At 37.1% G+C, this 28,000-nt stretch overlaps 2 protein-coding genes across 3 annotated transcripts in view; both read left to right on the top strand.

The window, feature by feature from the left end:
• Positions 1 to 143: 143 nt before the first annotated feature.
• On the top strand, positions 144 to 10,753 carry lypla2 (lysophospholipase 2). The gene is made up of 10 exons (XM_056249485.1): positions 144 to 248; positions 1,921 to 2,013; positions 2,989 to 3,020; positions 3,100 to 3,165; positions 3,264 to 3,311; positions 4,202 to 4,272; positions 4,500 to 4,573; positions 4,665 to 4,766; positions 5,981 to 6,157; positions 10,049 to 10,753. Exons 2-10 carry the CDS (start codon positions 1,936 to 1,938, stop codon positions 10,097 to 10,099), a joined length of 699 nt encoding a protein of 232 aa, XP_056105460.1. The 5' UTR covers positions 144 to 248; positions 1,921 to 1,935; the 3' UTR covers positions 10,100 to 10,753.
• A 2,711-nt stretch (positions 10,754 to 13,464) lies between these two features.
• ankib1a (ankyrin repeat and IBR domain containing 1a) overlaps positions 13,465 to 28,000 on the top strand; it is a 42,568-nt gene continuing 28,032 nt past the window's right edge. The window contains exons 1-3 of one of the 2 annotated variants that reach the window (XM_056249478.1): positions 13,465 to 13,682; positions 17,544 to 17,823; positions 27,603 to 27,903. In XM_056249478.1, coding sequence (XP_056105453.1) covers positions 17,636 to 17,823; positions 27,603 to 27,903 — 489 coding nt within the window. In that variant the 5' untranslated portion in view covers positions 13,465 to 13,682; positions 17,544 to 17,635. The remainder of the gene's footprint in view (positions 13,683 to 17,543; positions 17,824 to 27,602; positions 27,904 to 28,000) is intronic. The other variant, XM_056249477.1, reaches the window with a different exon arrangement.

Below are 28,000 nucleotides of genomic sequence, written 5' to 3'. Positions count from 1 at the left end.
TTTATTTTTGTAATACTTTTATGTTGTCCTTTCAGTACAGCACTGTGGTCAACACTGTTGTTTTATTATGTGGTTCACAAATAAATTGGAATTTTAGACTTACACTTACAAAATAAGGTACAGTTTGCTGGCTTTTGCAACATTTAAGCTTACGCGGTTGCAGAAACGCGATGACGTCATGGCGCCGTGTCCCCGCCCCTCTCCGACAGAAGGAGCGGAAGTTCCGTTGTGACCTGGGATAGCAAGCGGTGAGTCAATACATTTGTTGCAGTTAACCGCTGTTTATATCTGTTTTTTTTCCTGCCTGAACACTAAAATGTATTCTACCCCCCGACCTTGGCTTTAACGATCGCTATAAAAGCGCAAGTTTGTCGCTGAGCAGCGTGATAGTGGGCTTAATCGCGGGGGTAGAGAGATCCAGCTAGCTCCATCTCTGAGGCTGTGGGTTCATTGTGACAATAATACAGGCGAAACAGGATTAAGCTGCCGATCATGTCGCTCGGGTATTAATGAAACGACCTAGCGGCTTTATTTATACATGAATCATGTCCTTGATTCCATCAGGCTTGAAAAAAGATGCTATGTGTCTCTATTGTTTTCACTGCCCATCCCTTCCTATTCATTGTGAATATATGATCGTGGTGTTCATGTGACGGATTATTGAACTGACGCATTAGAGATGATCAATACAGTCATTTGTTAATGTGTATCAATGAGCCATTGTGTGGCAGACACTCAAACTGGTGCATAAGGACACCATGCAGTTTCACTGGAAAAGTCCTTTCATATATTCTTCTGGTATTTAATGGGATTCCATAAGCAGGTGGTTTAATAAAAGTATTTGATAACATGTGCAGTACTAAAGTCTAGGAAGCCAGACTGACTGATAAAAACCCAGACGGGCACATAAAGTTTATTCAAGTGTTTGTTTGAAACTAGGGATGCACTGATATGAACATTTGGCTGATACCGATAACAGATAATTATTTATATTTGAAAGATAACCGATATATTTGCAGATAAATCTAAATCCAAATTTTGTATATAATTTTGGAGCCTGATTACAAAAACAAGTCTCGTCATTAAAATTTTCTCATTGTAATATTATGTAGCCTATATGACAGACATGCACTGCACATTTTACACTTCACTGTATTTTATTTTTTAAATGATTCTAACCATATTTTAAGCAATTTAAACCCCTCAAGGCGATCAGTGCACATCTCAAGTGTCTCAGCTGAAGGAAATAATCCATTATTTATCGACGATTCGACGTTAATATATCGCCAAATTTTCTTATTGAGCTGTTAACAATAAACATAGATCTGCCGATATTTTGTGCAACCCTATTTGAAACACTTCAGGCTTGTGTCACAGTCACCCAGGCCTCTCACAAACACGAATGAATCCATTAAACTGGAGTGTTTTGCCTCCTGCAACTGTCAAGATTTGATTTCTCAGCACTGTCATGCGGTTCCAGGAAAACAGGGACCCGTGGTTTTCATTTAGGCTTCATTAGTTTTCTGGGAACTCGTCTTGAGCAGACGTCTGCAAGTACAAACTTGTGATCTGTAGAAAATGAAGCTCTGCGTGTATGATTAACATAAGCGTCAGTGCTTATCCAGTAGACCTCATCACCCTGTAATTTTTCACTTTTTCTTTTCCTCAGTCGAGATTTCAATAGAGCACTTTTAGTTTTAGATGGGCTTGAGTTGCTAGTTAAAATGACTTTAACAACACTGGCAATTAAACCAACTTTTGTTAATCATTCTGCAGCCTGCTGACAGTTTCTTTCTAAAATTGCTGGTTTGTATCTTTAATAACCATTTCACCCATACTTAATGCCTGGGCCTTTGTGTTTTACATAAACATGTTGTGCTGATTGCTTTTGAACTTGTTGGTTTTGTATTTTTCTAAAAGTACTCCTCACATTGTATGTGTGGCAACAACATGTCTGTACCTCTGCTCGCTGAAGCCGTGACCGTGTCTGGGACGGAGAAGGAGACGGCTGTGGTGAGAGAACAGTCCAATCATTAACCAAAATCTGATGTTGCTCAAGAGATTCATTAGCATTACAGAGGCCAGGCTTCAACTGTACCAAAGCAGTTTCTTTGAATTGAATGGTTTGTTCTCCCCAAAATAAAAATTCTGTCATCGTTTACTCATCCTTGTGTTGTTCCAAAACCATAAGACTTTGATTCATCTTCTTCAAAACACAAATTGACGTTTTTTTAATTAAGTCTAAGAGGTTTCTGAAAGACTGAACGTCCAGGTGACGAAAGGTCATAAAGGCGTCGTAAATCAAGTCGAGGGATTTAATCCAAGTCTTCTAAAGAGACATGATCGCTTTATATGATAAACAGATTTAATTTAGGCTTTTATTCACAACATCTAAACAATGACGGACACATGCAAAGAGCTCATCAAATATTGTAAACACAGACAATGTGATATGATGCATGAGAACCAATGAGATTAGTTCTAGAGTGTGATGTTTAGCATATGTGATTTTCTCTATGTATGTGTGTTTATATGTGTATAAAAGCCTAAATTAAATCTATTCATCATATAAAGCGATCATATCTCTTCACAATACTTGGATTAAACCATCCAGGTCATATGGATTAATTTTAAAAACACCTTTATGACCTTTTTGGATCTTTCAAGTTTTGGTTACATGGACTTTCGTTAAAAATATCTTCATTTGTGTTTCAAACATCAACCAAAGTCTAATGGGTTTGGAACAACGTGCGGGTGAGTAAATGGATGAACTATGCCTTTAATAGGGATGCTCTTTCACAGTCTGAATGAAAGTCTATCTGCTGCCTTCTTTATCGGAAGAAATAGATACACAGAAAGCTCAAGCTTGCTATTGAGATGGTATCTTCATATAAAATAACCAAGAGTCAGCATCGAGCACAGGAAATCGGTCCTCTTTTGGGCCTTGCAGAGAGATTAGTTTCACATCACATTCTGTTAACTTTGCAGGTGATCTTCCTTCATGGCTTGGGTGACACAGGGTAAGTTCTGTTCATTACCCGCCTGATCTTCCGATGGCCCTCGTCCTGCATGAAAATAACCCTGTCGTGTTACTTCTAGACACGGCTGGGCTGATTCAATGACGTCTATTAGACTGCCGTACATCAAATACATCTGTCCACACGCGTAAGTGACTTGCAAAACATTTTAGATGCGTTGGTGGTTATGCAATAAGGGAAGTATTGTGTAGTTCATTGCAAACTAGTCATTCTTTCTGACTCCAGACCCAGAATCCCTGTAACTCTCAACATGAAGATGACCATGCCCTCATGGTAAGCTGCCTCTGCTGCGGGTACATTACAGCTCTGCTACTACATTTACTTAAAAGTGCTGTGGGGATTTAAAATGTGATTGACACCTGGAAGTAAACCATGTTTGATGATTTTGAAAAATGTAAAACAAAGGAAATGTATGATGTAGTATTTCAGATTCTGCACTATTTTAGGTCATTTAATCAAATAATTACATTTGTGACATTGAGCATGTGACTTTGTACAGACAGTCAAATGCTATATACTTGTGGTTAAAGTGAAAAGGATTTTTCAGTTGTCAGGTTGCTAATATAATATAATAATCAGCTTTGAAATCACAAGAATAAATTATTTAAAAATATATTACATTTTAAAATAAAGACCAACATTTTGAAATACATTAAAATAGAAAACAGCTTTAATAATATTTCACCATATTACTGTATTTTTTATTAAATAAATGCAGCCTTGGTGAGCATTTATGGCTAAATATTATAATCAGTGTTTTTTTTTAAAGTTTTATAGTTTTATTAATATTTTAATTTAAATTTTTGTTAATTTCAGTTTAATTTTTAGTAATTTAGTTGTGTGCTTTTTGTCTCTCTTTTTTAATAATACTATATTGGCTTAATTTAATTTTTATTTCAGTTTTAGTTTTGGTTAGTTAGTTTCATATATTTTCTGTTAAATAATTTTAGCGCTAAAAGTTATTTCAGCTTATTGCTAAGGCAACCTTTCTAATTTTCGATGTTAATATATCGGCCAAATGTTTTTAATAGTTTTAGTTTTACTTAATATAGTATAAAACGGGGTAAACTATTAATAAAATTCGAAATAAAAGCATTTTCCACTAGTGGATTTGTACTTTTTGAGTCTTTTTTAAATTCTTGTCTAATTTTTCTTCTTCTCAGGTTTGACCTGATGGGCTTAAGCCCAGAATCCCCAGAGGATGAAGCAGGGATTAAGAGAGCAGCAGAGAACAGTGAGCAAAATCTGTTTTTTTATGACACACAAGCACATTGAATACAGCATAAGCTGTACATGACTTAAAAACATCCAAAAATTGGCTTAGTCTGTGTCAGCGAATGTAAAACCACATGAAGAAACGCATCAAGTTAATGAGGATCACATGTAATGCGAGAGAATATTGTTATATGCTGAAATTTGATTATGTGGCGCTAAGTATAGTCCGCTCCCTCTCTTCAACAGTAAAGGCAATCATCGATCACGAGGTAAAGAATGGTATACCATCCAATCGTATTCTTCTGGGTGGCTTCTCTCAGGTCAGTGATCCCTCCTGAAAGTTTGTACGATCTGTTAAATCGCTGAGACTGCAGATGATCTTCAGTTCCTGGTTTGTTGTTTGATGTTCAGGGTGGAGCTCTGTCTCTCTACACCGCTCTGACCTCTCAGCAGCAACTAGCCGGTGTTGTTGGACTTAGTTGTTGGCTTCCACTTCACAAGACTTTCCCACAGGTACAAGACATTCAGCAGTGTTTGTGTGAGAATAAATGTGTGTGTGACTGTGTGTATGTGTATTCAGGGCTTGACATGCATTTCAGCAGTGGCGTTTAACGCAGTCAATTTGGCGGGTTTAATTTTATATATACATTTTTAAATTTTAGTCTTTTAAAGCAACACTAAGTAAGATTTTTTACCTTAAAATAATGTTTCCAAATTCGTTTCAGTGGTTCATTAAGTCGTAACAGGGTGAAAGGCACTTCTGGATTCGCTTTGCGGTCCTATATCTGCTATAACCACGCTATGTGAGATTGCCAGATCGGGTCGCGTTTCTGTAGTTCTAATGAGACATAAGAAAACTACAAATTTGACTTGCTTTACGTCAAGCGATACAATAGTCATTATTTTGTTTTTCTTCGTTTCTGATGTCGCAATACATCATACTTTCATGAAATCATGCAACATACTCTAGCTTGTCTGTGGACATCGTTCATTCTAAAGCCGGCGCTGGATAAACAGCGAGCGTGCGTGCGACAGTAGGATGCGCTAGGCTAAAGTATTTACCACAGCGGTAATGAACAATTCCACTTCCAACCTGTAGGGCGACCGCAGAGGAAAAGTAAAATCTCTCTGACAGTGAGTGACACACAAACCCGCCTCTCCTCACTCACTCGTTTCATTTGCTCTGGATGAATATTGCTGGTGTTAGCTTATTGTTGGCTTGAATTTCGACGTAGGATTGCACGTATTGCGAATAATTTTTTTTGTTCCTGTAGATTTTGAGCTCACACTCAAAGTGAGGCACATAAAGCCACCTCACAGCACTAAATTTTGTTTTGTTTTTCGCTGCTTATTGCGCTTAAACAGTCAAATACACGCATAATAATGTCAAAATGCTGGTTTAGGCGAGTATTCGCATAAAAGCAGTCAGTTATGTTTTAAGTGAACGCAAACAGTTGAGAAAGAAAGCGCACATGTAACAGTATAATGGATCAGTGCGTCAGGTCTTAAAGTGACAGCAGCCTAATATACCTGCTGCCAAATTATGAGATAATATAAAAAATATCTATTTGACAGTTTTTCCCCATGGTATCAATGTCAAAATTGTGACCAGTGAAAATGCTCAATTGAAATTCGCAAGCTTGTGATTTGATTTAGAATCGTGAAATAGGTGTCAATGCCCAGCCCTGATATATATGTGAATATGGATCTGATTTTTTCTCCATTAGGCTGCAAATGGGAGTGGAAACAAGGGCACTCCCATTCTGCAGTGTCATGGTGAGATGGATCCCATGATCCCGGTGCAGTTCGGGGCCATGACAGCAGAGAAGCTCAAGACCATCGTCTCTCCAGGCAACATCACCTTCCGCACCTACCCGGGTCTCATGCATAGCTCCTGTCCTCAGGTGAGTCTTTCTGTGGCACGCACAGAAGCCTCAGGCCTTGTCCTCACTAATACATCTCCGTTCGAAAACGCATCTTTTTCTCTCCGTTTTGGCCTTCTGTCCACATCGAGACGGTGTTTTTGTCAATGAAGACTGAGAACGTTCTTCCAAGTAGATCAATTTGAAAATGTCGCACGTTTACTACTAGTCATGTGACGCATATTGTACCCATAGATGTCTATGGTTATACTGGTGTTCTGACGATTTGTGCTGCCTTGTCGAAAAATGCTACCGTAGCGCGAATGTCGATTAATATTATATGAAATACAATTATAATACAATTCTAAGTTACGAGTAGCTACTGTATAGACTACTGTTTTTATTTTTAAAACGGTGTGAAAAGTAAAAATAATCATCAAATATTCATCTTTGACTTGTCAAAGCACACCTTTCCTTAGTAACTGAAACTTTCAGTTATTCTTGTTCAGCTGGCTGACCGTACAAATATTCATATGGTAGTTAGCATTTTTTAAAGGGAAATTACATTATATCACATGAAAATGTACCTTTTGTTAAAAGAAACTGAGTCTGCACATGCGCATAACCAGTAAGTAGCAATGAATTGTCAGAACACCGGCATTGGTGTGCCTGCTATACACTTTCATAGTGTTGTTGCTAAAGAGAAATGTTCATATTGCATTCCTGCAAAGATGCCTGAAAATGAACTCGCAGTTGCTGTCCTGCTGCAAAACATGACCATTGCGTTTTAGACCATGCGACTTTGATTGCAACCTAGACTCAACAGTGAGTGGTGGGATATTTTGTTAATAAAATGATCGTGCCAGAAGAATAGCGTGAGAGCTTTATGATGTCTGCTCTCTTCAGTGTTTCCCCTACCATTGTTTTGGGGGGGCGGCCCGCCCCATCACAAACTACCCCTCCAGTCATAAAAAAGGAATTTAGTGTATAACGCGGAATTTCACGGAATTTGTAAATTTGAGGAAAAAATAGAAAGCAGTTCAGTACACTTGAAATCAAATCGCGATGTAGACTAGTGTGTGTGAATATTAAAACACAAAGACTATTTAAATGCGAATCCTGCATGTTCTGTGTGAATGAATGGTGCCGCCGACGCGCCGTTTCATTTACACACACACACACACACACTCACACACTGAAGCGCGTGTGACGCTTGCGCTGTTTTTTGGCCTATATGAAGACACAAATGCATGAACTTCCTCTCAGGCTCTAGATCCACTCTGAAAGTCACATAGACAGTAGGAAAGTCACTTCGTGATCATTTCACCGCTTCATTTGAGAAAAACTATCATCATGACATAAACACACAGAAACTCAAAAGGTACTTAACGGCAACCCGTCAAAATAAAAGTTTGGTTTAACTTGACAGAAATATATTACTGTTGTACAGTAGAATTTAGATATGTCCCAATGTAATAATATACTAACACTAATCCAAATAAATTATCATCAAAACTGACATTTTTAAGGAATAATCTATGTTTTAATTTTAACAGTGAAGCTCATTGTGCAGCAAGTTATTTGACAAAAAGTTTATTTAATTTCATATGATTAAAATTGATGATAAATGATACAATTTGTGTTTTATGTCTTCATTTTATTACCAGAAAAAACACAACACAGAATTAGTGTGACATTTTTTTTCATATATTTAAAAAAAAAAGTATTGTTTAATGATTCATAATACATTATTTCAATTAAAGCTCCAGTCGGCAAGTCTGGCAGATTGAGTGGATTTAGGAACATTTTGAATGTTTACAACTCTCATGCCCCTCCCCCACTATCAACGGAAACCCTCCCACCGAGTTCATGCTGGTCAGTGCGTGTGCACCAGATTTTCAGTGAACGCCAGGACTCTCAAGTGTCACGCATTGAGCGTGACAGTCACTCATTTCGGTCTTTTGTCACGCTCTCCCGCCACACATTGTATTTCTCACGCTGAAAAACTATTTGAAATATATTTAATATGCTGCAGCGCCCAAAACTCTGGCCGCGCCGCTCTCACTGTGGAACCGGCATGAATCAAGCGTGTTTCCTCTGGTGTTGTTCGTCGAGCTACACAATAGCCAATCAGAAAATAGCACTATTGTATCTGGGTAAGATTTAACGCAACAACCAATGACAAAAATGTATCCAACCCCCCGTCGGCTGGGTGTCACTCTTACCTGTCTTCAAAACTTGAGAGCCCTGGAACGCGCCCGTCTCATCAGCATCCATCAACACCATGGAGTATTTGGAGGTATGCTGTCCTGGCTAATCTACCGATTGATTGCAATTGCTAACGTCATTTATACTCTAAATGAGCGTACTTGATTTTCCGCCATCACTCTTCGTTACTGCGCGAACTTCCGCGAACTTCAGGCGTGTGCATGTGATTGTAACGGGCGCGAGGGGTGGCGTGTGCATGTGATTGTAACGGGCGCGAGGGGTGGCGTGTGCATGTGATTGTAACGTGCGCGAGGGTGGCGTGTGCACGATCTGTGATTGGCAGTCAGATCTCACACCCCCCTGTGCTGATTGGACATGATGATCCGGGAGCTGGGGATTTTTGCAAAACAAATAACACGCTCCAGGTGGAGTTAGAAGCTCAGGGTTTTTTTCTAAAACCACTTTATTTATGTTTTTCTGTCAGATTATAGTGTCGATTTCACTGAATATGATCAAAAAAATGTTTCCGACGGCAGCTTTAATTAGACATGCTTTATGATTGCAAAAAAAAATTACACCACGTATCCGTAACACGCCCGCTCCGCAACACTAGCAGTCTCCCCCCCCCCCCCCCCCCCCCCCCCCCCCTGAAAAAAATCCTAGGGGAAACACTGCTCTTGGTATGAAAATTTGCATTTTCAGATGGATGAGCAACTTTGGGAAAACGCTAATGTGGACGGGGAGCATTTTTAAATGAAAACGCCGTTTTCAAATTAGAGATGCACCGATTACAATTTTCTAGGCCTTTTCCGGGTTTGACCTGCCGATACCGATTTTAGCCGATTTCATATGCCAGAGTGCATTTGACCAGCATAAAATCGGATTATGTCAGACTGACCGGCCGATCATCATCATCGGTGCATCTCTATTTCAAATGTATCTGGATTAATGTAGACTCAGTTTTACTCATTTTACCATGTGCAAATTCATTATGAAGGATTTCAGAGATTCCTCTGGAAAAAATTTTTCTCTCTCAAATCTGTTTAGAACTTCCTATATGTCTTTATTTGATTAGTTGTCCTTCAAAAGTAAGATTTTTTGTTTTAATGCTTTTGATTTTATTCTCTTATGCTCACCAAGGCATTTATTTGATCAAAAATGCAGTAAAGTAAAAGTAATATTGTGAAATATTAAAAGAACTGTTTTTTTATTTTACTATATTTTACAATGTAATTTATTCCTGTGATTCAAAGCTGAGTTTTCAGCTTTATTACTCCAGTCTTTAGTGTCACATAATCCTTCAGAAATCACTCTAATATGATGATTTGCTGCTCAAGAAACATTTATGATTATTATCATCAATGTTAAAAAAAGTTGTGCTGCTTCATATTTTTGTGAAAACCGTGAGTAGAAAGTTCAAAAAAGCATTTATTTGAATCCGACATTGTAAGTGTCTTTTGTCTTTCATTTGCCTTTTGATCAATTTAATATCCTGGCAGAATAAATGTATTAACTGTTTGAAAATAATCTTTCCTACCACAAACTGTGAAACAGTAGCGTAAATATTGCTCAGAACTAAAATTTCGAAGCAAACTCCCGTGAACCAATAATAGGATGAGATCTGAACTGAAATCATGCTAAATATTATCTTAGATGTTGTACAGTAGTTATATCAAACTATATTATTTTACTAACACCCATACTGCTCTCTGATTGGCTTTACAGGAGATGTCTGCTGTGAAGGAATTCATTGAAAAGCAGTTGCCCCGAGTCTGACCTCAATCTAACTCACTGTGACCCTTAGACACTGACCTCTCACCTCCGACCTGCCATTCTCTCACAGGAAACAGCCATGATCCCCTACAACACATGCGCATGAACATTCAGTTGTACATACTGTGAACATGCAATACATGCAAACCATCTCATCTCACGCCTTTCTTTGTAATTTCATACATTATTAAAAAAAGTGATATTATTATTTTTATTAGTATAAGTGACGACAGTTGACATCCGTACATACAATAATATCCCATGAAACTTTTGCTCTTTTTTTTTATTTTTATTTTTTTAAGGGAGACTCATTAACTTTCATCATACATTCCTGTAAGCATTAAATCTCAAACCGTTTCCCAGTATCTCTCTCTTCCCTGCTCCTCTGTCTCTTTCTCTCAAGCAAGGCGGTAAACGTAACGTTTTTCCAGACAGCTTTGTCGCAGAACTTGGGAAAGTTCAGATGCTGCAAATCTGTGGTGGTGGAGGGAGTTAGTGAGAGCCGGTGCCGTCTGGAGCGAGTCTCGTCGCGCTGCTCTGCATGCTGGTCCCACGGTGCATGGCTTCATCGGGATGCTGCAACTCATACTTTTGTTTAGTTTAACTAGAAATGTGCGAAAGGCAAGCGTAAATGTCTCAAATAAACTACTAATGACTTATTGGAATCGTCCAGTATGCTTTGTTTTCCATGGAATAGGAATTCTGGCACCAAGTCTATATGCAAAATTAGCTGATTTACACCATGCAAGTACTTGTATAATATACTTATTTAAATAAAAAATTTTTTTTTTTTTAGAACAAATGCACATAACCGGCTTTAGTATCTCATTGTAAAATAATCAACGATACTAAGCTCTTGACATCACTTATTAATATTAATCAAAGTGAGTCACTCCAGACGGGCCGATAATTTTTTCCAGATTCCCCGGTCACCTCATAACCGCATCATCCACCACCCATGTGACCAAACACATTGAAGTGTTCTGGGGTCTCAGATGGCATATGTATATACATTTCAGGTTCCATATTATTGCATAAAAGTATTGTTTACTGACACAATCTATTAACAAAAGATGGAAGGTCACAGTTACGCAGCAGCGTGGCGGATTAAGCCTGCTGATATTAAAGAATTATGAGGTAACCTTAATTAACTATTAAATTGAAATATGAGTCATTTCTCTCACAGTTTGCTTGTATACATTTGAAAATGGATTATTAAAATGTGTGATGATATCTCTAAACCAGTTGTTTGCAAAGTAGTGAATGTTGCTTTTTTAATCTAAATAGATGTTCTTCGATTATATATTATTTCAGTGTTATTTTATCTTCTAAGTCCATTTGACTTCCATGTTTTCATAACTGCTATGATCCCCTCTTTTCTAATTGGCATTATTCCTTATTGTTAGTTTCTGAGCTTCAGACAGGTTTCCTATTTGCCCTGTAGCTTGAATGTTTATTGAATGAATCATGGGAATGCCAGGCACAAGTTGGTCAGCAGAAACGGGCAATATCATTGGGTTTAACAGTGAACTTATAAGTTTATGTCCCCCTGAGTTGTGCTTTGTTGCTGGGGTTTTCTTTTTTCTGTTATGTTTCGTTGTTGTCTTTATTTGAAGTGTACTGAGGGACAATTGGTTCTTCAGAAACTTTCCCAAAACACCTGTATGTGAAATAAATGATGCAAATCACATCAATGCAGTTTTGTGTTTTATTGATAATGTCAACTTCCACCGAGAAAGGCATGAACACGTCTCAGACCTCCATGCACAGCAACATATTATGGTTATGTGCAGTGAACATTGCACATATTGTCTATCGTTTTGTTTTCCTAACAGGAGGCAAGCAAATAGACCAAAGGGTGTAACTGGTTTAAGGCATGATGAGTATATGTGTATAGGCCTATACGCCTCTAGTAATAAACCAAAGCAAATGTTTTATTTTCTGTTGATCTTTTAATTAAATGAGGTCCAAAGTGGGTCAAAATGTGTAAATCCCCTAAAGAAAGTGACCAGCTGCAGAACTGCTGTCCTCAACACGTGACCTGTTTTGACTGCTGCTTGAAATAGTACTGACATCGGCCTGTATTTGATATAAATCATTTGACAAATGGATTTACATAACATCTCTCTAAATATCAAAATAGCCAGATTGGTTCAGTTCATTCATTCACATTTCCACAAAATTACTCGAGCGCAAAGACTGAGTTTGGAGTCGATATAAAAGGTTACTTTAGGTGGCGCAAATAATGTTCAATCTGATATTTTACCCGTTTATTTCCGACTGGTCATATTTGTAACCTGATGTTTCTTCTGCGTTTGAGTAGTCTAAAGTTAATGATTTATTTTGCGCAGAACTGTAAACAATAAACAATAATAATAATAATAAAAAAAACAATAAAATGCTTATTTCACGTGAAAATCAATGAAAATACACCTACCATATAACATATAGTTAAATAGAATGAAAATAAATAAATAATAATAATTCAATGCAAAATACACGTAAAATGAAAAATTAATAAACATAAAATATTTAATTTTAAATGCATAAATAAATGTAGAGGTAATTTAAAAATGAATACACAAAATAATAGATAAAAGAAAAAAACAATTCAGTATGCAATATATATATATATATATATATATACATATATAAGATAAAAAATAAAATAAATTCAGGACTAAATTAAACGTATTTATTTCATCATTTCGACTCATAAGTTGTCAACTGTATTTTTGGCTTTATAAATGTTTTACACACAAATAAATCAAATTTTAAATCAAATTTTAATGTTTTAAATCATATAGAAGCCAGTCATATCAGTAGCCTTATACATTTTATAAAAATAATGAAAGAAACAATTATTGAGGCCCAAATCTATGTAGGACCAAAGTAAAATAATTTTGTGAAATATCTTAAACAATAAATGTGTTTTCATGGAATTTTACAAAATAAACAGATACATTTAATTATTTATTTATTTATTTATTTATTTAATTAATTAAATCAAGTTAATTATTTAATAAAGATTTAATTATTTCAGAATACATTTGTACATTTAATTGTAGTTTTATTGAATCCATTATTTATTGAATTATTTCACTTTGAGTACTTTGGTCCTCCATTCAAGTCTTAAGAAATAATTAATTAATTAATTAATCAATTATTAACTTGATTTTTTTTTGTCCTGAATGTATTTTATTATATATACATATATTCATTATTATTATATATACGTATTGTAGCCTATTATTTTCTTTTATTTATTATTTTCTGTTTTCAGTTTTAACTGTGCCTCCTCCTGTGCGGTAGGTGGCGGTGAGTCGCTCTTAAACTCGGTCCTTCATCTGCCGTTAACACCGCGAAGGAGACGCAGATTATTGTCCTATGAAATGAGAGCATGACCAGCAAACACAGCCACGAGCACCACCCCTATGATTATACAGTTCTTTATCATTTCTTTTTACTTAATCGCTAACATGATCGAAGGTCTGCTGCCTGATAACAATCTCGATATAAACTTTTGACACGCCGCTTGCTCTGGTCATTTGATGTGTCAGCGCTTCATGGATACGTCAGTGATGAGGTACGTGTGTGTGTGAGTGATTGTTTGTGTGTTGATCGCTCATGTCAACTCGCCTTGGTTTCCAAATCTCCGCTTGACCAGCTTAGAAGACTAAAGCTCTGCTTTATCAAACATGTGTTTGTTGGTATAGCGATCTGTCAGTCATAGACCGGCGTTGATGAACTGATGATGCTGATCAGCTGTCAACACAGTAAATGCATCCTTGAAAAACTACAGCCAGAGTTTCAGAGCTTTGGTTTAATCCTTAGACAGTTGTTACAAATGCTTCATGAGAAATCAGAGAGAAACCACTCCACCACCACTGTATGCGATTCACAGAGCTAGTGTGCAGCATTAATCTTCATACATTGGGATGGATTATATGAAAGTCAAGCTTTTGTGTCTGTTGGGATATTGTAAGTAATTGCTTTCTTTTCAAAGCCACAAAGTAATCTAAAAACAGGTTATGTATTTTATGTTTTTTAGTTTGTCTCTAATTTTGGGTAGTTCACTCAAAGGGAAGATTATGTCATTATATACTCAACCTCATGCTGGTCTAAACCCGTATGACTTACTTTCTTCTGAAGAACACAAAGGAGATGTTGTTCAGCATGTCACCATTCGCTTTCAGTACTATTGACTAACATTAAACCTTTAACATAACCTTCAAGACTATGGATTTTCTGTGTAACTACATGTCGTTCTGGAAAATTCCCACATTTACTTAGGGTTAGGGTTATGAGTGAGATTAGAGTTTTTAGGCCTAAAGTTAACAGTGTAGCTGCAATGCAAGTACGTTAAATGTAATCACAATGACCAGTGTGTATGTACATAATAAGTTTATTTTATTAAGTTTATATGTAAGGCCATCTAGTTAAATCAGACATTTGGTCTATCATGCAAAAAAGACATTCGTACAGCTTTGGTAGATTGGTACTGTCGCTTTAAATGTCAGGTTACTGCATGCTGTTCCTGTCGGCCATGGTTATTAATTAGCCTGGAGTTTCAGACATTGTTAAAAGTGAAAACGTCAGTTGAGGATCATCTTTTAAACACAAAGCCTGCATTGTTTAAAAGTAGCCCACTGCCTGTAAAATGAATGCAAATGGAGATTTACCATTAATGGACACACAGTATGTTTAATGATTGAGCTCTAGTGTGGGGGAAGCTTGTGGAACAGAAACGTTTCCTTCTCTTTGTGTGCCTGCCAAGTGCCGCTCTTAATTCATCTGTTCTGCATTCTCAGACGTCCCACCTGAAAGTGAGCCGTTCGACCACAAGTCCAGAGTGCATTTATAATGTTCTGAAATGTGCTTTGTTTCTAGTGTAACTCCACAGACGTTTATGTGAAATGATGTGGAAAAGAACAACAGAGCAGACAGAATGACCTAAAAAGCGCGTTGAACGCCCAGCTCATGCCCGATCGGTGCACCTGCTGCCACTCTCTGCTCACACAACCCTCTCAAGTAGATTTAATAGAGCATGACGTGATGCATGCTGGTTGTTTTGCTGATGAAACATTATATCCCTTAGGTCATGCAACCTTTTAAAAAAGGTTTGAACAGTTTATTTTTTTTTTTCAAAAAGAGGCTCGGCAGTTTTATCTGATGTACATGTTTAGAAAAAAAGTGTAACGATAAGATCAGATAAGGGCACCTGTGCAAGATTGTTATTTGCACAATGTGGTCATATGCAAATGAGTGTGTTGTGTGAAGCAGGCTGGTTTTGTTTCATTAGGGATTTCCATAAGATAGTTATGACTTGAATAGTGGCTTGTTTATTTTTCCCACACAAGTACAGTAGCTTCATATGAGTTATCGTTAAAGCTAAAGGGAATGGTTGTTTTACTGTTTAATATGATTTAGCAAAAATGACTATATGGGGCTGTTAACACAACTAATTTTTGTATATTTAGATTTTCTATGTAAACGTGTGCTAGACAGACATGTCTCATGAAGCGCTCAAGTTAAAGGGCTCCTATTATGCTTTTTTACATGTTCAACTTTCTTTAGTGTGTAATGTTGCTGTCTGAGCAGGAAAAAGCTCTGCAAAGCACAAAGTCCCTCCAGCGGGAGTTATTCTCTATATCAGTGTCAGTAGCCATGTTTCCATCCACTTGTCAATCGAATTATCTGAAGTTCGGTAAAAAACCTCATGCGAATAAAGCTGGTGAAAGTGTGTTTCCATCAAACGGCTTTAAAGCGGATAAAAACCTGTGCGTAATGACGTCACATGCTGTTTTGCGATCAAATTGGTATATCGAATTGATTTGAGACATGTTAAGGTGTTTCCATTCATTTTCTCACCGAATTGCACAACATTCAAGCCAACATTTGCGAACAAAGTTTTACTAGGCAAAATGGATCGCGCCATAATAACGTTTCCATCCGCGTTTATCGCATAAGTCGTATATCGATCAAGATAAAATCCGATGAGACCGATCGTATTTCATTTGAGTCGATATTCATGAAATTCAATCGAATTTTACTGTTTCCATAAGGCATTTTTCATTCGATATCACTTAATGCGGATAAAAACGTGTGGATGGAAACATAGCTAGTGTTTCTGAACTCCCTGAAACGCCTCAATTCATTGTAGTCTTGAGTTTTCTTCCAAAAATCTGGTTGAGTTAGTTAGTAGTGTGTTTAAACTCATGGTTATGGTAAAGGGTGTGGCATTTCCCAAACATGCTGGAAGGAAGCGCTTGACCAATCACAACACACTGCTCCAGCCGACCAATCAGAGCACAGTGTGCTTAACAGAAGGAGGGGCTTTATAGAGACAGGAACTAAACGGAGTGTTACTGACAGACTGGGAAGAGAGGAGCCGCAACAATGGAGAATATGTGGGAAAATATATATATATATTTTTTTACATTACCTAATCTAGTAGACCCCAAAAACAAAATCAAGACATTTGCATGTTTTTTCCCCCAACCAGTTTACTACAAACTCCACCCCGCAGTTGATTTCATTGATCAACTCGTCACTCAGACACCTGTCAAGAAAAGTTCATGGATTCAGTTCAGAGTTCAGAAAGATCGTTTCATGGATTCGATTCAAACAGTAATGTTATCTCAACCAATAATGTAAGATTGTCTGGGGTTATCTGTAAGGCTGGCCATTGACGGACAAGGAAAATGTATGATTTTTTTTTGTTTTTTTGCAAGATCTTGCATTTACATGCAAATGGGATGAATGTGTCCATAATAAATCATATGAAGTGCATCCATTAAAAATAAAAGACCTAACTATTGTTTTCATTTTGAAAATAGAAATGACCAGAGTGTGTATATGAGATGTCGATTTGGTCACACAAGACTTACCCATGTTTATTTATTGACCCATGTATTTATTTATTGAAAAGCTTTCTCCTGGGAAAATATTAGAATTTTTAGTAAATTTATCAAAACTTATTATTTATGTTTGTCATTTATTACTTTTATATTTTTGTTTTATATGTTTGTAGAGATAATATTGTTAAATGATTCTATACAATTATTTGTTATTATGAGATTTCTAAATGTTATTACTAGTGAGTTTGCCTTGGATATAGCCTTTGATGCTCATATGGCTTTAAAAGATAAATAAATAAATAAATACAATTGACATTTACATTTGGATGCGTATGGTGCAGAAATATTGCACTTTAGCTTTAAGCCTAAAAAAAAGGTGAAGGGAACGGACTAGTAGTGGGCGTAGAGATAATGCAGCACATTCAGAGCAAAACCTGATTGTCTGATCTCATATTTTTAAATCGAGATTACAAAATGGTGCTGTTGATTTTACACATTGATTTTACATCCCATGATGCACACCATGAATAAATAACCATTGCCACACCATGCAGGCAATAACTGTGACCATGTTGGTGTGTTTACAGGACTTGCGGTATGCGGCCCGTCCACTCTCGCGCTGGCTGAGTGCTGAAAACTGCATGTGGGCCGCTCTGCGGGTCCCAGTCCAGCTCCCGCCATGGGAAATACCGCCACCAAGTTTCGTAAAGCACTTATCAGTGGAGATGAAGGCCTGGCTTGTCAGCTCTATGACAGCAACCCCCAGTTTAAAGAGTCTCTGGAGCCCAACGCGTCTTATGGGGAGCCCTATCAACACAACACGCCACTGCTCTACGCCTCACGCCACGCCATGACGCGCCTCATCAGGTAAGAGCTTCAGATGAATGGGCACCCAAATACAAACATAAGCATCCATTTAAAGGGGCTAAGTGTAGAATTCAGAAACCCTTGTTATTAGCGACACCGGTGGCCGTTAGGTGAACTGCAGCCAGCAACTTATTTCTCGCACACACGTAACATACAAGAGACTGAATGTGATTCAATGCCCTGATATACTTGCGACAAAGTCCTTTTTACTTACAAGTAAAAAGAAGTCAGAAATACCTTTGCGGTGATATGCGGTTAACGAACATCCAGACGCTGCTGAGAGCAACGTTTAGATAAATATGTAAATATGTGCTGTGCGCTTTCCTCTCAATAACATAATAAACGCAACAAAGATGACAGCGGTGGGAAAACGGTAGTTAAGAAAGCATCTGATCGTAGTGATGTGGAAATGTTTGCACCAGCTGTTCACTGGCATCATGTCGACAGATGAGGTCATTAAAATGACACTGTTATGATAGTTTGATTATAAAGTATATTTGAGACTGTAGACTATATAGATCTGGCTATGTAAGACTATAATTTTAATTATTCCCTTTTTTTTGCATGACACATTGATATTAGAGTACAGAATAGCTCTTTCAGCATTATCCTGAACATTGTATAAGCATTTGTTTCATGTGAACGGAAGAGAGGTTTGGATTTTCCAGTCCAGTTCGAGTCCTTCACATAAAACATCAGTCTACAGGTTTTCATAGACAACCTAGGGAGTCGGGGAAGGTCTCGTTTTTAAGTTTCGTTACGGGCTGTTCACACATTGGCAATACAAAAAGTGATTAATTCATGAAAATTCTTACATTCAGCCTCTTTAATGCCTCTTTAATTTACAGAGAGCATACAAATGCCTTATTTTTTGGCTCTAAATTGGCTCTAAATTGTTAAAATTTAAAGAATTGGTCGAATTACGAACACTTATTGTTATGTTTAAAGCAAAAGACAGAGTATTGCCCACAAACCTTCAATGCTTGTTTATCCTTATAGAAAATGAAGGAAGAAGAAAGGGACATTTTAGGTATCAAATTGCAAGGAAAACAGCAAAACTAATGTGTACTTCAGTGGTGGGAGTGAAAGTTTGGAATTCTTTGCAAAATGAACTAAAGCAATGTAAAAATATATTTCAGTTTAAAAAAAGATTTAAAGCGAAAACAATGGATTTGTATGAACACTTATAGAAGTTGATGATTATGATGATGGTTGTGATCATGGTTTGCTTTTGTTTTGGATGAATATTTATAGAAATTGATGATGATGATGATGGTTCTGGATCATGGTTTGCTTTTGCTTTGGAAATCTGTTTCAGGTTGATGTTTTGGTTTCTGGTGAGTTCTTGTTTCATTAGTTATCATCATGTATTGACGGGGACTTGATATGCTGAGTCTTTTGATATGTTGGGTTTTTTGTCCTTTTGTGGAGGGGGCAGGAAATTCTTATTATATTTCCTAATTCTTAAGATATTCTTCATCCTGCCTTCTTTTCATCATGGTATTATAGATTACATAATATGTAATTTAGTAAGTCAATGGAAAATATCCATGAATGAAATAAACATAAACATAAACATAAGAGTGAGCTTGACACCATTTTGAAGCAAATCCTTAAATTTTTAGAAGAACTGTTATTATTAAATTTTATATTATTATTATTTATTAAATTAAATGATAGACAAATATATTAGTTTATTTATTAGTTTATTAGTTTATTATTTAGATTAATTATAAATAGTTAAGTAAATCATTTTATGATTATGTAAGGCTGAGTACATTTTTATTGGGAATTTTGATTAGGCCTAACATTAAGGGTTTAGACTGTTAAACCTGTATTAAAGCTACAATATGTAATTTTTTTCTCCGCTAGGGGTCTGTAACCTTACAATAACAAAGGCGTAGATTGGTGACGCAGTGATAAGCGGAATCATGGAACTTGTCGTCATGCCGATTGATCTAATAATGTTTATGGATGAGTGAAAACATTCATGTTTTTTGGTGTGAAGCTGCGTGCTATTGCTAATGAGAGACAGATATCAGCGCCACAAGCGATACGATATAAAGGAACGAGGTCATTTAATTCTACCGAACTACCCGCAAGTGCTGAATTATTACTCCCACAGTTCAGTTTATTTCATGAATGAAGCTTGTGAGCTAACGCAGCGCTTTTTCACTCTTCAATATCTGGTCTACATATCACATTAAACTCCATTTGAGTGTGTTGAAAGTTATAATGTTATTCTATGTGTTCGTGAGTTGGCTGTATGAGACTAGCAGTAAGCTAGATCAACATTAGAATAACATACTGATCATATTCTGATATTTCATCATGCTGAGCTATGTAGCATTGATTAGTTTTATGTACATTTGCTCACCTGTCTAATAAAGTACATGCAAAAGCGGCGTCTCTGTTGAGTCGAAGTTAGTCGCGGACGCTCGGCATCTACGAAAACGGCACGCCGATATTGATCCTCGTTTTAGTTCTCCTTTTAGTGTGAGCGTGCCGCTAGACGTAACGCAGTTGTCCACGTCTGTCGCCATGGTTACTATGGCAGTGCAAGCGGAAACCAGGGATAACGCGGATATTACGTCATTGACAGGCGACAAGTGAACAGGGACGGGTACTATTTAAAATTGTGAATTTCTATGAATTTACAAATTCTTGGAAACATTTAGGATAATTTAAGTACACAATTAAAAGAAATATATAACACTGTGCAAGTGTTTTTTGGGGGGATATTTTGAGACAGAATTCTTACATATTGTACCTTTTACCTTTAACCTTCCAGTTTAAAACTAGACTAAAGATGCCTATATTTAGCCAGGCATTCATATAATTTTTTTATCTTACAGTTACTGTAAATTTGGCCTCTACTTCATAAACGCCAGAGGAGGACTGAGCCTGGGTTCTCCCAAGGTTTTTTGTTTCTCCATCGGGTCACTTGATGGAGTTTTTCGGTTCCTTGCCACTGTTGTCTTTGGCTTGCTCAGTTGGGGATATTCAAATTAAATGACCCATCATACCACTGATCAGCTCTACCAAACTTGGATGTCTTTTTCCAGTAATAAACAAACACTGTTAAGTTGTTTTGATTGATACTGTGAAGCAGCTTTGATACAATCTGTATTGTGAAAAGCGCTATATAAATATATTTGACTTGACTTGACTTAATCTCATGGGGAAACCCAAACAGTATGTCTACTTTAACAGCACAGCAGGGTTTGTAGGGTTGATGCTTCAGGGAGAACAAAAAAAACTCTGAATAACTTTCCCATGTTGGCCCCTAACAGACAAGTCCTAAAGCAAATATGCATGGAATGGGAAGCTTATGTAGAGCCTGTGGCGTTTCTGTGCAATGTAAGGTTATTTTTGCATGGTTGTTGAGTTCCAGTGCTTGGTATTTGAGTCAAGACCACTTGGAGCCATGAGGCCAACTCTTCCTTGTAAGTGTAGTAGTTAATGCACCCTTCAGAGAAAATGGTTGGCAATTACCAGCTAGAACAGCTGGCCACTGAGGACTCTCTGTCCCTCCTCTTTCCTTGTCACTTTCCTCTTTATTTACAGCACTTTAGAGCACACTACTAGCAACCTCAATCAGAGCCTGATTTCAATTAACAGACAAATAGTTTTAGGTTTAGTTCACAACAATAATAACTGTACCTTTAAAAAACTGTAGGGTCTCTGGCCTAAATTGCTGCTAATTCTGGCCTACGTAGACCGAGAACGAGCAACTGATACACATGTAAAGTGACAAACCACAGTTTATTTAGTTTATTCTACTGTGCAGATTTACAGATCATACCACAATAAAAGGGGGGAAAAATCGCTCGGCATTCTCCACAAATTGTTGGATGGTAAACAACACTGGAAAAATGGCAGTCAATATGTATAGGCACTGATTAGTATTTCAGCCCGTCCTAATGTATTCAGCACTGATTTTTTTTTCTCAAAGACACAACTTGCAAAAGCAAGCAGTTTGTAAAGTTTTGCTTGTGAATATCTAGTTTACTTGCTGTAGACTATGGTCCACATTCACTAACAGCTTACTCCAGCACAAACCCTCTTACTTTTGGCATTAGAAAAATACTGTCAGGATTTACTAAAGACACGCAGTGAAAAAGTGTGGACACTGTTATTTTTGAGGCTGATCTTATTGCATATGAGTTTGGAGGAGTTTCCCTTTCAGACGCAAAATGTATGGGAGGAGAGTATTTATATGAATGATGCAGGGTGATATACTAAGGTTTGCGCTAGTTCATTTACTGGTAGTTGCGTCATTATTTACAGCCCCAAAAAAAGCTCGTCTTAAACCAGATGCTAATTTGCACTGGTCTTGGTAGATTGTGTGGATCATTATAGAAATGATCCGGCTGCGTCTGTTGTTTAATTCTCGTGTCGTCAGTACATCACGTGTTTTCCACTTCCATCTGTGCTTTTTAAAATTGAGCTCTCACGCCCTGTTTAGTAAATCTGGCCCTTAAAGGTCCCGTTCTTCATGTTTTTTGAAGCTTTGATTGTGTTTACAGTATGCAATATAACATGTGGTCATGTTTCTCGTGTAAAAAAACACAGTATTTTTCACACAATTTACTTATCTGTATACCGCTGTTTTCACTGTCCAAAAAACGGGCTGATGACTTCCTTGCTCTATGAAGTCCCTCCTTCAGAAACACGTCACGAGTTCTGATTGGGCCAGCGGTTCCTGTGTTGTGATTCGACATCAGCTTAGCGCACGTTGCCCGGAAAGGTCACGCCTCTTACCATAACGTGGAGATGCATGCGCACATTTTCGGGAACCGAGTTAAACATAAATTGTAACCATTGATCTCTAAGCACAGCTTCCCTGGGAAGGCCAGACACAGGTGAATTGACTCCGGCATGAAAATAACAGTGTCTCGACGACATGGCGACAAACACACTCTACAAACGAAACTCTTCCTCTTCACCGTGGAGCGCAACAAGACAACGCCCCCTTTTTTGTGTATTCCCGTGGGCGGAGATTATTCAAAAAACTGTTTTAGTGACGTCATTAAAAACGGAAGTGGAGGGATGTAGTCCAAACCGGCCGTTCGCTGTAGGCTTTGAAAGTGGACTTCTGTTAAATAAAATATCTCGCTAGGCATTGAACTTGGAGCTTAATAATTTTACAGGTATTATTTATGCTCTAACAGCTACATTACACACTAACTAAAGTTTGAAAAATGGAATCACGAAGAATGGGACCTTTAATATATTTTAAAGTGCCCCAATTATGCTATTTTAAAGTTTCCTAATGTTGTTTTGGAGTCTCCTACAACAGGTTTACGGTTTCATTTTCTCATAATATACATTTGCACATCACCACATTTTCAATGATTCTCAAACGACTCGTCTTATGAATCAATCTCTCTAAATCCCGCCTTTCCTCAGGCTACTCTGCTCTGATTGGCCAGCAAGTTTTCCCTGGTCTCTGCGCGCAATAAGTGGGGGGGGGGGCAATATGGTAATGTTTCGTCCTGACGTCACGACGAAACGGCTTATGACTCGTTTGAAAAACTATTTATTTCATTGACTCCGAGTCGGCTCTTACTTTTGAAAGACAATAACTTTATATATGGTGCACTTTCAGATTTAAAACTTTGCAGGATGTTTTAAAAAATCCATAATAGGGGCCCTTTAAAGATTTGATGTCATTAACCTGGCAAACTTTGTCTAATCTTGTTATCATTTCTTTCTCAAAAGTACTAGCTGCATAAATCGATACTTTATGAACACGATTTCCAGGCGGACTATTTCTTCGAAGTTGCTTAAAGGGATAGTTCACCCAAAAATTCAAATTCTATCATTAATTTCTCACCCTCATGTCGTTCCAAACCAAGCGTGCCGCACAAGCCCTGAAAAGTGAAGCCTAAACGTCTCGATCGCCCCCCGGTGGCCGGTCCTAGTATAGGTCATAAACCCCGCCAAACAACTTTTTCATTTACTGTAGTTTTTACCACGCTGATGTAATTTCAAGTGTTTGTTTTTAAAATAAGTTTGTTTTTAGTTAGTTATTTGATGCAGGGGTGTGACAGCTGTGATTGACAGGTTCTCTGAGCGATGTCGTCACTGAAGCACCAACAGACTTTTTTTCGGGATCTTCGGAGGACTGAGGAGATTGGAGCTTTAAATTTAATATCTAAATTTCTCTAATTAATTTTAAAAAGTGCAGGAGCGTGTGCTTGCGATTTGATTCTGCGAGAGTGAGGGCGGGGCCTTGATGAGGGCGGCTTCACTTCTGACCAATGGAAGAGAGCGAAGGGGCGTCGTCCATCTTTTTTTACAGTCTATGTTCCAAACCCGCAAGACTTTGGTTCATCTTCAGAACACAAATAAAGATCTTTTTGATGAAATCTGAGAGTTTTCTGTCCCTCCGTTGGACAAAACTTTGGACTAAACCTCTCAATTCATATGGATTAGTTTTACGATCTCTTTATACATTTTTAAAGCATCACAATAGTAGTTGTGTAGCTGCCAACGGAGGGACAGAAAGCTCTCAGATTTCATCCAAAATATCTTCATTTGTGTTCTGAAGATGAACCAAAGTCTTACAGGTTTGGAACGACATGAGGCTGAGAAATTAATGACAGAAATTTTATTTTTGTGTGAACTCTCCCTTTAAAGTCAGCCAACCAAATTAGAGCTCAAAAATGCTATTCTACATGCTTGCGTTCTGTCATTCTTCTTTGTGTCCTTTTTGCAGTTTGGGAACAAAGATGTTGAGTAAACTACAAACACCCAGTGGTGGAGGAAGTACTGAATCTCAGTACTTAAGTAAAAGTACATATAACCAGAGACATATTTACTTTAGTGAAAGTAGAAGTACCACAATGACAACCCTACTTAAGTAAAAAGTACCTGATTTTAAATGTACTTTATGTATTAAAAGTAAAAGTACTTGCATAACAATTTATTTTCTTAATGTCTATATTCTAATGATTAATAAAACAGTTAATCCTAACTCATTCAACCTAATACTCCTATTATGATGTTCAATAATGATGGAAAAGCCGTTATTTTTTACGTTTCTGTCACCATTTCTGAACAAGCTTGCAATTAGGCAATATACATCACATCAAGCTTTATGTGACGGGGTTTGGCTGTAAACGCGATTCATTTATGGCGTAATTCTGAACCTCTTGGCTTGCCATACTAATCCTAACCAAACGTAGAATACACACGCACCCCATACTAAACCTACCCATGCGTATCCTATGCACATAAAAAAAAAATTCCGCGTACAAATTGCACGATAAACACACTGCGTGCTATAGAGACGCATTTAGTGTGACCGGGTTGATATGGCAACCAAACTTCACTGGTGAGACAAACGTGCGACGAACGGACGGTCAGGATGACGTTTTGGCAGGGGAAAATGTAACGAAAATGTAACAGAACATTGTAGAAATGTAACTGTTAGTGGAGTAGAAAGTATAATAATTGCTGCAAAATGTAACAAAGTAAAAGTAATAAGTATGCACTATTGATTCTACTTAAGTAAAGTAAAGAGATACGTGAAAAATGTACTAACAAAGTATTTGTACTTCGTTACATTCCACCACTGCAAACAGCACAGGTAGAAACGCCTCCCTCGCTAGAACGGCCAGTTTGAAGTGGTTAAATATTTAAATCCAGACTTCAGGATCCTGTAACTGGAACTCTGATTCACTTTTCGGCTGCTACTGATTCCTGTAAAAAACAGCCTGCCGGTCTAGACTACACCCAACATTTCTGAGGCGAAATATGTGTAGCTCTGGTATTTGGAGTCTTGTATTTATTATGATCACACTTTCATTAGCCAGCATACAGCTGAACAAAACACAAGATATCTGTCACATCCTTGTCTAGACTTTATCCTTGAATGTTGGTGTCATTCCTGATGAAACGCTTGACTTTGCATTTCATGATGTGGTTATGTCATTATTGTACTATGGTTCTATTGTTGCATATCACTGGATCTAACAGTTGCATTGTTAACAGGCGTCCGTGCCAATTTCTTAGAAGTTCAACCAGTCTTTCTGGCCCCTCGGGTGCAGTTGGGTCAGGAGTTAAAGCTGTTGTTTTCAGTTGCATCAACTAATAAACTCCCAGTGCTAGATTCACATCTGACTTCCCAGAACAGCTCGCTGAGTCATTTCCACTGAAAGGCATTAGAGCCTGCCGAATGCATTCACTAATTTCACTCTTAAATCTTACAAGGATATAAGTTTGCTAAGTCTATTTTAGGGCGCATTATCAATTACTTTGAAGCTCCCACAATTAATCGGCTGAAATGATATCAGTCTTCCTAATTTCCTCTAAGCTGGGAGACACTGAGGATTCCAGCTGCGTTGAAAAGTGTCATGACGTTTTCATTGATAATGTGGTTATGATCTTCCATCTTTATATCATCTTTATGATGCGCCCTCATGTGTTATGAGATGCCAGCACTAGCTCTCATGTATTTCTTCTGGGAGGACAAAGGTTGGCTAAGGCTTTAAATTCGACCTGTATCTGTGTTTTATAGAGGCTTATAAAATTGATATGCCTGAGAGTTCTGGTCTTGGATGCTTATTGGTCAATACAGCATGCCATAATTTACAAAATATTAACAGTTTTGTTTAATAACTCCTGCTCACCATATAACTGCATGGCACCCTTGAGGCTTTAATCATGTAAAATCAATGAATATCGGTAATAGATTATGCACAGTGATATTTTTATCACAGTGATATGTTTTATTAATATTTTGAATTAGCTTGTATTTTTAGTTTTCACGTTATTTTAAGTTTAGCCTAATTTTTTTGTAATTTCCTTATGTGCTTTTGTCATTTTATTAGGTTTTTGTTTTGTTTTAAATATTGCTATTTGGGTTAAATTTAATTTGAGTTTTTATTTATTTCCAGTTAATAATTTTAATGCTTCAACTTTAAACGTATTTCAATTTATTGCAGAAGAAACATTTCTAATTTTAAGTGTTTAATCTTTATTCCAATTAACAGAAATGTTTTTTTTATAGTTTTAGTTACCGTTAATAATAACCCTGGTATGATATATTCATATTTTTCATATATATTTAGTATTTTCACTACAAACCAGCATGTTTGATTACGCTAATAAATTAATAATATCATGACATACCAGTTTACAATATCAAACAGCATAACAGATTTTTTGTTTTTGTTTGTTGTGGAGTTTTTTTTTTTTTACAAGTCTGCGTCCATATTTACTTAAAAATAAGGTGCAAATGACTTAATTAAAATCTGTGGTTTATTGTGATTTATTATAAGAGCAAATAAAAATAAATTCTGGAAATATATATATATATATATTTTTAATTGAGTTTTCCAGGAAAGGAGATTTAATAAAATCTTAAAAATCATGGAAATTTCTATAATTCATATACATTTTTATAGTTATGATAATCTAATTTCAGCAGATAGATATAAAATTTTATATAGCAGTATATTGCTAAATAAAATAGCAATAAGTCATAGTGGTGCCTGATTTTTAAAATGATTTGTTCTTTTGAGTTGGTTATTTTCAAAGAATCATATAAAGCTGTTTACAGATCAGTCTAAATAATTCATTAAAGAATCAGCCTGAATCAAAATAATTATTGTGCACAAAGACTACACTATTAATCTTTAGTGTTTTTGCATTTTGATTCATAGCATCTACTGTTTTTTATTTTGCTGTTGTAATTTGTATTCTTAAATGTAATTCTTAATTACAGTTTGTACTTACTCTAGTTCCATTCCTTTCTTCCTATCCTGCAGGTCTTTCCTTTTCTCCAAAGATGGAAACCCCAACAAGTGCAACGTTCACAATGAGACGGCGCTGCACCTGCTGTGTATGGGCCCGCAGATCCTGCTGTGTGAAGGAGTGCTTCAGCCGCGGATCAGCCGCCCACAGGAGGACCAGCAGAACCGGGCCGAGTGCCTCCAGATGATCCTGCAGTGGACCGGAGCCAAGCTGGACAAGGGCGAGTATGAGAGAGTCAACGTCAACGCCACCGACAACAGGAAGAGCACCTGCCTGCACTACGCAGCGGCTGCTGGCATGAAGAACTGTGTTGAGGTAACAAGATTTGTACTTTCTTATGTAGTTTAGGCCTCGAAATTGTGCATGTATTATGTGGTGTATTTTCACTCTTAAAGGGATAGTTCACCTAAAA

The sequence above is a fragment of the Rhinichthys klamathensis genome, unplaced genomic scaffold (assembly GCF_029890125.1).
Source record: "Rhinichthys klamathensis goyatoka isolate OS25496 unplaced genomic scaffold, OSU_Roscu_1.1 h1tg000060l_1, whole genome shotgun sequence".
Classification (NCBI taxonomy): Eukaryota; Metazoa; Chordata; class Actinopteri; order Cypriniformes; family Leuciscidae; genus Rhinichthys; species Rhinichthys klamathensis.
This window is presented reverse-complemented; position numbering and strand designations above follow the sequence as displayed.